Consider the following 13,256-nt stretch of genomic DNA (forward strand, 5'->3'; position numbering starts at 1 on the left):
TAGTAGTGAACTCTTTCCTAGCGTTACTTGAAGATAATTCAGATATGGGTATTCTGAAAGTACTAAAGTACTAAACATAATGATGGATAGTAAGTCTATCAATCATTTTATAATTTAACATATTTGAGGATAAATTTCCAAGTAGTTTTTTTAATGCAGACAAGATGGTAGATGGGGAAACCTATTAGCACAACTTCCAGAGGGAGTCGTAGGCAAAATACTTCTGTTGGATCCTCTCTATAAAATCATCCTTTGCATGTATACTATTAATGATTTCCCCTATTGTTTGAAACCAAGCATGCATTATTTAAATATGAAATATATCTCCTACTTGGTGACATCTTTAGAGGGACTCTAAATTGCTTCTTTTTTTTTACTGCCTCCAGCTGGAATTCTGTCCTGTACTTAAAATTATTTCCCACCTTAAAAATAAATAGCCAGAAGGAAGAAATAATTTCGGAAGTGCTTATTCTTTGCTTTGTGACATCTACAGGTGAGCACTAGTGTGATGAGTATCTACAGTGGAGATTTTGGCAATGTGGATGTGAAAGGGAATATCCAGTTTGCCATTGATTATGTGGAACAGCTGAAGGAGCTCCATATTTTTATCGCCCAGTGCAAGGACTTGGCAATTGCGGAAGTTAAGAAGGAACGTTCAGATCCGTAAGTGTAGGGTGGGATTGGGATGGGGTGGGTGGGTGGATACTTAGAATCATAGAATAATACAGTTGGAAGGGAGCTATAAGGCTATTGAGTACAACCATGTATCTATCCTTCAGTGCCAAGGAGGAAAAGTAGGATGTAAATGTAGTAAATAGGCCGAACCAAACAGGGCTGAAATGAACTTGCTTGGAATAATTATTAAAAAAAAGTCTTTCCTGTACAAGTGAATCTTGTATCTCTGTCCTTTCAGTCCTGGGTAGAAACTTGTAAAGAAACTTGTGACTTGAGCTCATTTCGATGATAGATTCCATTTTGAAATGTCTTATATAAGACTGACCTATTCAGTTTTAAGATTCTACTGCCAAAGGCTATTATTTTGCTCTTCAGCTCCATTGAAAACCGGCATCCGCATTCAAGTATTATCTTACCAGACTGACTTTTTTTTTTAGGTATGTGAAGAGTTACTTGCTGCCAGAAAAGTACAAGCTGGGCAAAAGAAAGACATCTGTGAAGAAGAAAACATTGAATCCTGTCTATAATGAGATATTACGGGTAACTTGTATCATTCCCTCTATATACCATGTTCTGGCTGTGAGTGTTGTTGCTTATGTAGCCAAAACACTCTTCACACACAAGGGGGAGGTATCAACAGGTTCAGGGGAGCCCAGAGATTTGCAAAGGTACAAAAACATTGAGGGGGGAAAATACCACAATCCAACCTGATGAGGACTGAGTATGCTCAGTGACCGCAGAATGCTGTCTGACTTTTAAGAACATGAGAAGAGCCATGTTGGATCAGACCAAGGGTCCATCTAGTCCAGCATTCTGTTCACACGGTGGCCAGTCAGCTGTTAACCAGGGACCCACAAAGCAGGGCATGGTGGAACAGCACCCTCCCACCCATGTTCCACAGCAACTGATGCACATAGGGTATCAGTCTTGTAAGATTCCGGGAGTGCTGTTGACAGGAGCCCTTGGCCTTTGGCTTGTTCTAGAAGGCAGATCTTTTAATACAATGTCCTGATGAAGCGAATCTATTGGAGCTGCCTGGAATAGAACTCTTGAATGATAGTGCTCAAGATTCCTCCCGAGAAGTACTGACACTTAAAATTTGAATTAAACTAGATTTTAAAGTTCATACTGTAGATAATGGGACAGTTTGCATGTCACAACAAGGTGCTGTAGATTAATTAATTCTTGGGCGCCAGGGTTTGTGCAAGCTCCAGCAGGCAGTTGCTATGGCTCGTCATGTTGAGCGAAACCAGGCGGCAGGGGTTGTTTGAAGGTTAGACAACCCTCAAATAACCCATTCCTTGTTTGAGGGTTGTCTAACCCTCAAATAATCTCTGCCACCTCGGTTCGCACAACATGACAAGTGAGGGCAACCTGGGCGCCCATGGGTGCTATGCAGAAATGGCACCCATGGACAACTGGCACAATGCAACAAGTAAATTCAGCCATGGTGGGATGTCATGTAGTGTGAACCAGGTCAATGTCCTTAAAACATCAATTTGTCTTATTTGCAGTATAAAGTTGACAAGATCCTCTTGGCATCCCAGAGACTGAATATCTCCGTTTGGCACAACGACACTTTTGGGCGCAATAGTTTCTTGGGTGAAGTGGAGCTTGACTTGGGCGACTGGGACTGGAATGACAGGCAAAAGAAACAGATGAACTGGTACCCGCTTAAACCACGAGTGAGTTTTTGGCTGCATTCAACACAATAGTCCACGGTGGGGTAATAATCAACTTGACAGTTGTTTATCTAGGGGGTACTCCCCACACAACATGATAATAATCAACCGTGGTGTGGATTAGGATCAGCATTGAGTGGACTATTAGTCCACGCAGAGGTAACTCACTCATCCCCTGCCCTCTTTCCCCGCTCAGTCCTCCTCCTACTATCCCATCAGCTATTGCTGCTGAAAACTACCCTGCTGGCTGGACTAGAGTGGCAGACGCCGCTTTGGCCAATCTTGCCTTGCGACGAAATAATCAACGATGCCCTCCACACAACACGATAACTAACGGTGGTTCAAATAGCCAACTCTGCACAGAATTGGTTATTTGCATTGGTTATTTCGGCCAAATAACCAACTATTGGTTAAAAAACTCCCTCCATACAACATGATAACCCACGGTGGGTTAAATAACCAACCGTCGGCTACTAAAACCACCATTGTTTATCATGTTGTCTGAACCCAGTCTATGACTTTTGGTGGATCATGTGTGCCTTTGGGCCAGATACTCTTCTTCCCCACAAAACCCTTCAATGTTCCTGTTTCCCGAAGGACTATGAGCAATATAAGGACATTGTCAACTCTGAATCATATAATAATTTATAATTCTTATACTAGGGAATATTGTTTTCATACCCCAAATTGCTGTTAAAAGTGAAATTAATAATTTTGCCCAGTTTGGAGAATTTCTACTTTTCAATCAAGAAATACACCAGCACTGCAGTAACACTGCAACATGTCGTTGAATGATTTAAAATGTCTGATTGGGTGAACCCAACCCAGTTGTTCCATTTCACTGCCTTGATTTTAAAAGTTACCTGAGTTTTCATCAGGCATCAGATTAAAAAACACACCATGGTTTTTTAAAAAAAATCTTACAAGTCATGCTTCTTCCCCTTTTCATAGAGGTGGAACTTTCTGGGAGACATGGTACATCGCTTCAAGCAGCTTTACCTGGCCTGGTGCCCTCTAACTTTGTTGGATTTCAACACAGGCAGGATGCTGCTGGGGATTATAGTTGTAGTAGTCCAACACAAGCTGGAGAGCATCAGGTTGAGTAAGGCTCGCTCCAAAACACTGACCTGGTTCTACCCCTGTGCTTGCTGGATGCATTTCCCTACGGCCTCTCCTGGACAGGGATAGCTTGGCCACGGTGGTACAGCCATTGGTAACCTCAAGATTGGATTACTGCAACGCGCTCTATGTGGGGCTGCCCTTGAAGCTGCTCCGGAAGCTGGAGCTAGTGCGGAATGCTGCAGCTCGGCTGTTGTCTGGAGCTGCTCATTTCCAGCATGTAACTCCTCTGCTGAGGGAACTGCACTGGCTGCCTATTCGCTACCAGGCCAGGTTTAAGGTTCTTGTACTTGTGTACAAAGCCCTAAACAACTTGGGACCAGGATATCTGAGAGAGCGCCTTCTCCCTTACCAACCTGCCCGGTCACTGAGGACATCCGAGGGCCTGCTCCTGGTGGTTCCACATAGATCCATCCTCCGATTGGAATCCACCAGGGGGAGAGCCTTCAGCGTGGTGGCCCCCCTCCTGTGGAATTCCCTGCCTCTGGAGGTCAGGCAGGCGCCAACCTTGTACTCCTTTCGGCGCCTCCTGAAAACATCTTTATTCCAAGAAGCCTTTCCTTAACATGCAACCTTGAATCTCTGTTTTTGCTTCTTTTAAATTTTGTTTTAACTGTTTTATTCTGTTTTTATTTTCATTTTACCTTGTACACTGCTCCGAAATTTTTCAATGGGGAGCGGTATATAAATATTCTAAATAAATAAATAAATAAACAATTACCCTTGCTGGGCGCAGCTTGCCGTGATGTCTGACCCCTGCAAGGGGGGCTGGCTGGGGAGAGTGAACAATCCACCCAGCAACCCTACAACACAGCGTGGTTTGTTAACCACCCACACTCACAGGGTTTGCATGTTACAAGCCACAACTGGCGAGGGTAGATAGGGATGGCACACGCAAGGGTGGTTAATAAGCCACCATGGCTTATTGTCCGCCCTCACGTCATGTGAACCTGGCCAGAGAGAATAAATTCTCCCCCTCAAAATTCTGATTTCATTCCTGTACAGATTTAGTAGATTAAGGCTGCAGTTACCTGAGAGTAAGCTCCATTGAACTCAGTGGGACTTACTTCTGAGTAGACACGCACAGGATGGTGCTGTAACAGTATAGCTTTTAGCTGATTACGCTGGTAGTTTCTTTTGTCAAGGGATAACCCTAGTTTGCACTTGCTTCTGGCATGATGTTTGAGAAAACACACAAAGAAGAGATGCTGCAAAATTGAGCAAGTTGTATTCGGCAGACTCCACAGTGAGTGGTTATTTTTTTCTTTCATAAATGGTCAGACTCCACAAGCTGCTCATGAACTTGAGAACCGAGGGGAGATAAAGATTGCGCTCAAGTACATTCCACAGCCTACTGCGAGTAAGTATTCCTGTTACACGCTTCTCAAATTTGCTTCATGGGTGTTTTGCTCGCTGCTTCAATCTCCTCGGTAATAAACCTGGACTGTCTAAAGACTAAAGGACATGGCTTAGCCTTAGTGATTACAAATGCAAGCAATTTCAAACTCAACGTGCTCACTAACTCATTTCTCCCCTTACATACGGAGAGAAGAACCTTCCATTCCTGATTTGTGTCAAATCATAGTTTGTACCGTGTCACCCAGTCCTGACAAACTAGAATTTGCAGAAACCATGATTTGCTTGCAGACAAGTCCAGACCAAACCATGGTTTCCAGTTGTGATTTGGTGGGAAATTACCCCATTCTAGACTCAATCAAAATAACACAAACTATGGTTTGTTGCAAATTTGGAACAGAAGCCACTAATATTCAAGTGAAAGGTGAGGATGGGAGTATTTGAATCAACCTAATGCTGCTGGTGCTTGTAATGCTAAAACAAGTCATGTCTGGACTGCCCTTAAATTTATTTGGCTATGAACTTCAGAGGGACAACGCCCTTTTTTTTAACCAGTGTTGTGCAGTATTGGATCATGAATATTGCTTGCTTGCTAGGAGGTTCAACCTCCAGACTGCCTGCTTGGCTGCTGTAGTTAATCGTTTGTTCACTGGCTGAACAATTAATTTACAATTCAGCACCAACATCAAGATGGACGTAACTGATGTAAGAAACCACACCGCCACCTTAAGCTTTACTGTAAGCCTTACAGTGTCAAGTGTGAATACGACCTTTGAAGATGGAGCACTGGTCATTACACTCAGCTGATGCGGAGAATCCTAGGCTGTAACTTATCTGCTAGTTAACACTCCCCGATGATGTGATATTAGAATGAAAACCACTATGTCCTATCTTACTGCCTTTTTGGGGTGGGGTGGGGTTGTGATGTTTTCACACCTTGGCATATGCTGTTGTGTATTGCTGGCCTGGCTCTCCCCCGTCAATGGGACAATCTTTAGACTTCATCTTGTTTGCGGTACTAAGGACAGTCAAGGCTCAGTCTGGGCAGAAGGAAAGTCATTATTATTATTATTATTATTATTTATTTATATAGCACCATCAATGTACATGGTGCTGTACAGATTACACAGTAAATAGCAAGACCCTGCCGCACAGGCTTACAATCTAATAAAGTTGTAGTAAACAATAAGGAGGGAAAGAGAATGCAAACAGGCACAGGGAAGTGTAAACAGGCACCGGGTAGGGTGAAGCTAAACAGTATAGAGTCAGAACAAACTCAATATTTAAAACCTATAGGGAACAGAAAAGTTTTTAGCTGAGTTTTAAAACCTGTGATTGAGTTTGTAGTTCTTTCTCCTTTTTGTGTCCTTCCAAAATTATGAATTAAGCAATCTTTTGGTACACTTTTTTTGTGTGTGTGGGGGGGGAGAATGTTGCACAAGGCAGGCCAAGTTTGCTTTTTGGGGGTGGAGCTGGGAGAGGATGCTTAGTCGCAAAGAAGTACCTTATCCCTATTGAGTTCTGAAGAAGTATTGGGTTTGCATGTCAGCCCTCTTTCTAGTGTGTGTGTGTGTGTATGTATGTATTTCATTGTAAAACATGAAGGAACAAAGATACGCTTCTGACGGATTTTGGGTGGGGGGTCTGTTTCAAAGGTAAGAAGACTCCGGCCACTGGAGAAGTCCATATTTGGGTGAAAGAATGCAACGACCTTCCAATCCTCAGGGGCAATAAGCTGAACTCCTTTGTCAAATGGTAAGAGCATTGATTTGTCAGAACTGAGGCTAAATTTGGCAACGTGGCGTTGGGCAGGAATCATTGGAAGCTCCTCTTTGATGTGATGTGCCCCCGCATATGCGTGGCAGTTTCAGTGATGGCATCATGGCCCCTCTCTTCAGAGGCTGAGCTGGTGCAGTTGAGAAATCACCGTAGGAGCATCCAGATCAGATATTAAAACAAGAATTTAAACGCAGAACTGTGAGCCTCTTCTTACACGTGGGTTTAGCATACCCGTGAATGGGGCACTACTAGTATATCGTTTTGCTCTTCCCCACTGGCTGATTATTGCTACCGGCACTTCCTCTTCCTGTGGAGGAATGAAGCTGGCTGAGATGGAAGAGGAGGTTGGTGCTGCTCTTGACTGGGGGCACTTTCGCTGCCTGTTTGCCCCCTTGTTACTTGCTGCAGCCACCTCCTGTTTCTGGGGAAGAGAGCGACCCACAGCTGAGACCCTGAGACGAAGCCGTGCACTTCTGTCTCGTGCAACTTCCTGCGCGGGGTTTCATTCCCCAGCAAAGGGTAAAGGCAGCAGCAGTGACTGGTCGGCCAGCCAAGTTGAGGAAACATGAGATGCTATGCTGGCATTCAGTTTGCCTGATAACTGGATGCCGTGGCAAGATAGTGACATTTTTAAAGCAGTGTTTTAACATTGAATAAAAAAGGACAGACTGTGATTTGTGATGGTTCCTCTGATTGGTGGTGGCTAGGAAAGTAGGAAATTATTTCTATAAATCTTCCTCCTAATAGCTTTTAAAGCAGCTCTTGGGAAGAGGGGACCCTAAAATGGTGGGAGAAGGAAGTGCATTGCATAGAGCAGGGGTGGAGAACCCCTTTCAGACCACATTCAGTTTTGGAGATGCTGCATTCCAGTGGTGAGTGGGGCTGAAGGCCAAAGGAGTGGGCCCCCAAATGCAAAACATTCCAGCAGGCTGTTCTTTAAAGATCTTGCTGCCAGTCACTAAGCCTTAGGGATGGCACTTCAACCACACTTCGAATACTGTGTACAGTTCTGGTTACCACACCTAAAAAAAAGATAGTGTAGAGCTGGAAAAAGGGCAGAAAGGGGCACCTAAAATGATCAAGGGGCTGGAGTATCTCCCCTAGGAAGGAAGGTTACAACACCTGGGATGGTTTAGCTTGGAAAAAAGGAGGCTAAGGGGAGACGTGATAGAGGTGTACAAAATGATGCATGGTGTTGAGAATGGGGATAGGGAGGCATTTTTCTCCCTCTCCCATAATACTAGAACCCAATGGAGTCATCCCATGAAGCTGATTGATGGGAGATTCGGGATGGATAAAAGGAAGGACTTCTTCACACAGTGCATGGAATTTGCTACCACAAGATGTAGCGATGGCCACTAATTTGGATGGCTTTAAAAGGGGGTTGGATAAATTCCTGGAGGAGGCTATCAATGGCAACTAGTCCTGATGGCTAAGTGCAACCTCTAGTATCAGATGAAGTAAGCCTGTGTACACTAATTGTTGGGGAACATGGGTGGGAGGATGCTGTTGCACCGTGTCCTGCTTGTGGTTTCCTGGTCGACAGCTGGTTGACTGCTGTGTGAAGAGTGCTGGTCTAGATGGACCCTAGCTCTGATCCAGTATGACTCTTCTTATGTTCTAACCTCTTAGAATGGGGGAAAAACTACACAAAAACACCAAATGATTGACAGTTGGAGGAAGGAGCTTTAACCATCTGGGGAACCCCAGTGGGCCAAAGTTGGCCCTGAGGAGGGCTGGATTTAGCCCCTGTGCCTGTAGTTCCTAACCCTGGCATAGAGAGCTTCACAGGAGCATTTTAGTGTCCCCCCGTTCTATCTAAGCCTTTCCTCCTTGGATACTGAAGCAGCACCTTACTTCCACCAAATGTGACCTCAAGATTTATCATTGGGGTAACAGCTATATAAATCCGGTATTGTACAAATGCAAGCCTTAAGGTCCAAATATATTCTCTGTGTAATTTCCTTCCCTTTTGTCTGAAGTACCATTCTTCCAGATACAAGCAGAAAAAGCCGTCAGAAAACAAGAGCTGTTGCAAAGACGACCAACCCAGTGTTCAATCATACAATGGTTTATGATGGATTCAGGCCTGAAGATTTGAAAGAAGCTTGCATAGAACTCACTGTCTGGGATCACAACAAGTTGGCCAATCATTTCCTGGGAGGCCTCAGGATTGGACTTGGAACAGGTACTTGCAGCTGAGTGGAAGTTGTCTCCCCATCCAAGTCCTATGTAAATGGGTATCTATTTCAAAAAGAATCAGGAAGAGCCAATGGATTTGAAGCAAGTGCTGTTGAATAATAAGCACCTTGTCCAATAAAAGGAATGCATTCTTAGTTCCACCTGCCCTATATCTGATTTTAGTGCAACTCTTCTTCGTATGTGATTCTCCACTGATTAGCCTAATTATAAATTTATCTGGGGTTGGATCCAGTCTTCCCTGAGTGGAGTTCTGCCATGGGACACTCTCACTGTCAGAAGTGGCAAAAATCTCCAAATGCCAGTTTAAACATTGCCTATATAGCAGAGCAGAATAAATAGAATTGAAAGCAGGATGCTGCAGTAATGTAAGCTGAAAGGTGGTTAGGTGGCAGAGTTTAGACTTGCACCCAGAGGGTAAAATCCAGCGTAAACCCTATTTATTTATTTATTTATTTATGGATTTTTATGCCGCCATTCAGCCAAAAAAGGCTCTCACGGCGTCTTACAAAAGTAACCCTAGTAGATTAATAGAAAACAATTGGACTTAAGTTGGTCATGACTAACTTAAATACCATGGATGTCAGTGGGTCTACTCTTTAGTAGGACTTGTACTGAATTTTACCCAGAGGCATTGTATTTAAAGGAGATTGTATAGTACTTTGCAGTTACTGCCATGTAAATGACAGGTAATAGCCTCTGCTAATTTCATTTCTTTAAACCCTTCCTTAGGTAAAAGCTATGGTACTCCAGTAGACTGGATGGATTCTACATTAGATGAAACCAGTTTATGGGAAAGGATGATCGAGTCTCCAAATACATGGGTAGAAGACATGTTGCCACTCAGGCTGCTGATGACGGCAAAAATTACGAAATAGGATGATTCTCCGTGGTTGCTTTCAGTTTTGTATGGCTTGCTAAGCAAAGACCCAGACATGAACTAAGGGGGCAACATTCATGTGTAAATTGAGCAGAGACATCTGTGTCTGCAACACAATTTCCTGCTGTTTTGCTAAACGCTACCTTGATAATGCATATTTGACATCTGCCTGTCCACAGGTACTGTGTTTAAATTAAATTCTTTAAGCTTTATTAAAGATTAATTAAAATATAAAATGTATTTAAAAAGTTATGTACAGTTGTGTGGCCACCTTCAATAATGGATGAGAAAAGTTAATGATTTCACTAAGTAAGCTAAATGTCAACATGCTTTGCTCTGCCATTGCTCCTCAATTCCCAAAGTCAACGTTGAATCCACCTGGCAATGCGGCATTATTTTGTAGTTGTGACTGTGCATACCTAAAGCTGTATCTAATTCATATGCATCCCACCATCTTTTAAAAAACCTTAAATGCTCAAATTGGGGAAATCCATCGTGTGAAAATTTCTCCACCATTGCTCCACTTCATTGGACTGCTGCTTGTGATGGGTAGGGGAAACTCACAGCATATCACCACTCGTTGGCCTGGTTCACATGCTCAAAACAAGCCACAGTGGCTTATTTAATTCGGTGGCTATTAGCCTAATTTACCCACCTGGTCACAGCTTGTTGTGTCATCTGAACCTGGGTGGCTGTCATGACTAGGCCTGTTCCCCTTAGGCTGGGGGAAGGAGCTTCAGGTGATCAATCAGAATCAGATTCTGAAGCAGAAGAGACCGCGCCAGAAACATACCAGCCTATATGGTTTTATACTGTTGTTTTATACTTTGAATGGTTTTAATTTTTGTGAACCGCCCAGAGAGCTCTGGCTATTGGGCGGTATAGAAATGCAATAAATAAATAAATAAAAATATGGGGAGTGGGGGAAATGACTCTCACGGGCTCTTCACCAGCTGGGAATGAACTTTCGCCAGACCTTTTCTCTGAAAACGTTAACAACACACGGTCTGTGGGAAATCAGTATTCTTCCAAGAGGGAAGGCACTTCAAGGCTAGCTGATCAGAGATTATCCTGCAGACTAAAATGGGAAGAGCTAAAGGAAGGCGGGAGAAGGTCAGCCCAGCTAGTCTCTCACCAATGGCTTCTTCAGAACCACTCTCCCTGAAATCAAAACATTATTTATTTATTTATTTATTTATTTATTACATTTTTATACCGCCCAATAGCCGAAGCTCTCTGGGAAAACATTCTGGGAAAAGGGCTTTCCGTTCTTCTTGAAAAGACAATTGTCTTGCTTAGTTTGCATAGTTTTACCAAGAGGAAAGTTCCTAGAGGTTAGACTCTCTTCAGGTGGGAAGAGATGTTTATTGCCTGAATAAAGCTTTGTGGATTACATGGCAGACTCCCTTTATTATCTTCCAAGGCAGGACGTTTTAGGAAACACGTCAGTGGCATAGCTTGTGTGAGGGGAAACAACCCTCAAATAACCCATGCCCTCTGGTTGTTTCCCTCTCAGACAGGCCATGCTGGACTAGGAATTACAGTCCAACTCATCTGGGTGCGAGGTTGAGGAAGGCTGCCCTAGACATTGTGGGGGAGTAGAGGTTGTGGTAGCATGGGCCTTCCCCCACCCCCACACAGAGCGGTCCTTTTTCAATTCCATGAACCGCCTTGAAACCGCCGATTCCACACACACCCTTCCAAAAGTAAGACAACATTCACTTGGTTCAGGCATGGCTCATTTATCTTTATCTTTTTAAACTAAATGTGCTTTTTTATTATTATTGGTAAAACTAAAACCAGACTTAAGAAAAAAAAGAATCCATCCTCATTACTTCCAAAATGTGCTGCTGCTGGCTATTTGGGGTGTGTCAGATTTTGTTCTATGTGCTCTACTGCCACCAATTGGATAAAGCAGGAAATGATGCCTAAAACCAGAGAGAACTTTGATGCCAAGAGCTGTATGTAATCAAATGCTGAAGATATAAAGCTTTCTTTGAATAACGTTTTTGAACTCGAGACTCTGTTAAAACTACATGTGTATTTCGATGAGTAAATGTTAAATTTCAAAATGGATAAGCAGCATGCTGCATTTACTTTCCCGGTGCTTTCTTATTTTAAACGTTTTTGAAGGGCTTTCCTTTGTATCACCTATCTGATCCAGAGCCAATGCTAAAGTATCCAAATTACTGCAAGCAAAATTAAGAGCCTGTTTTTAAAGAGGGGAGGGGAGAAAAGTTAAGCTTACCTTTATTAGAAAGAAGCAATCCCTACACTGCAGGGAGTGAGTGTGGCGTAGCAGCTAAAATATTAGACTGGGAGTTGGGAGATCTGGGTTCTAGTCTCCACACGGCCATGGAAACCCACTGGGTGACCTTGGGCAAGTCACAGACTCTCAGCCCAACCTACCTCACAGGGTGGTTGTAGTGAGGAAAAAATGGAGGATTATGTATCCCGCCTTGGGTTCCTTGGAGGAAAAACAGGCGGGATATAAATGCAATAATAATAAATACATTTTTAGCTGCTTGTTCCATAAAACAAAGGACAGACCACCAATTTCTTCATATTATGCCAGCTATAGTAAGCTCACTTTTTTTTTTTTAGCACTTGGTCTCCAAATCTTGCTGGCGCCTATTCCTGTTGTTTGCATTGGATACCCTGCATGTTTCAATGTAAATCAGAACTATTTCTATAGTATCACTGATTCTGTGACCTGATCCTGCACAAACAGGTGGGGGCTTGCACAAAAACATTGGTTTGAAGTTCACCCCTCCAGTACACAGGTTACTAGTACTTTTATCGAGAGGAGCCTCTGCAAAGTAGCCCTGGAGAAGACTGAAGCTGTGGTTGTTAAGTACTTTTCTGAAGTGTGGAAGGGCCTCACATCCAAGTAACAGCTGAGTATGTTGTAATGTGCCCAAGGCAATCTGTATTCAGCTGAGTACTAGAGCTCAATGGACTTCCCGTAGAGTTCTCCGTGCGTGTGTGTGTGTGTGTATAGCTATGTATTCAGAACACCATGAATTGTGCCCATAGTTCTTCCAAGGAACCTTGATTTCCCCTCAACCCTCACCCTTCCATATTTAAACCAGATTACACCCCTATCCTGCATAATGAATCGAACAAAAACATTTTTCTTCTTCACTTGCACTTTGGGTATATACTTGGTACAGATGTTGTTTTTAGTTAAAGGATCTTCGCATGCTTGAATTTGTTTATTCAATTAACATTTACATATCACATTGTGTGCGAAGGAAGATAGATGCTTTTGAACTGTGGTGTTGGAGGGAAATCCTGAGAGTGCCTTGGACTGCAAGAAGATCAAACCAGTCCATACTCCAGGAAATAAAGCCAGACTGCTCACTTGAGGGAATGGTATTAAAGGCAAAACTGAAGTACTTTGGCCACATAATGAGAAGACAGGATACCCTGGAGAAGAGGCTGATGCTAGGGAAAGTGGAAGGCAAAAGGAAGAGGGGCCGACCAAGGGCAAGATGGATGGATGATATTCTGGAGGTGACAGACTTGACCTTGGGGGAGCTGGGGGTGGCGACGGCCGACAGAAA

At 43.3% G+C, this 13,256-nt stretch overlaps 1 protein-coding gene across 2 annotated transcripts in view; it reads left to right on the forward strand.

Moving 5' to 3' along the window:
* Positions 1 to 10,489, forward strand: part of SYTL2 (synaptotagmin like 2) — a 102,634-nt gene extending 92,145 nt beyond the window's left edge. For both annotated transcript variants that reach the window (XM_063127210.1, XM_063127209.1), the window contains 7 exons: positions 494 to 663; positions 1,113 to 1,215; positions 2,190 to 2,360; positions 4,758 to 4,836; positions 6,488 to 6,587; positions 8,594 to 8,799; positions 9,543 to 10,489. In XM_063127210.1, the coding sequence (XP_062983280.1) occupies positions 494 to 663; positions 1,113 to 1,215; positions 2,190 to 2,360; positions 4,758 to 4,836; positions 6,488 to 6,587; positions 8,594 to 8,799; positions 9,543 to 9,688 (975 nt within the window). In that variant the 3' untranslated portion in view covers positions 9,689 to 10,489. The remainder of the gene's footprint in view (positions 1 to 493; positions 664 to 1,112; positions 1,216 to 2,189; positions 2,361 to 4,757; positions 4,837 to 6,487; positions 6,588 to 8,593; positions 8,800 to 9,542) is intronic.
* The last annotated feature ends 2,767 nt before the right edge of the window (positions 10,490 to 13,256 follow it).

This window comes from Elgaria multicarinata, chromosome 5 (genome assembly GCF_023053635.1).
Source record: "Elgaria multicarinata webbii isolate HBS135686 ecotype San Diego chromosome 5, rElgMul1.1.pri, whole genome shotgun sequence".
NCBI lineage: Eukaryota > Metazoa > Chordata > Lepidosauria > Squamata > Anguidae > Elgaria > Elgaria multicarinata.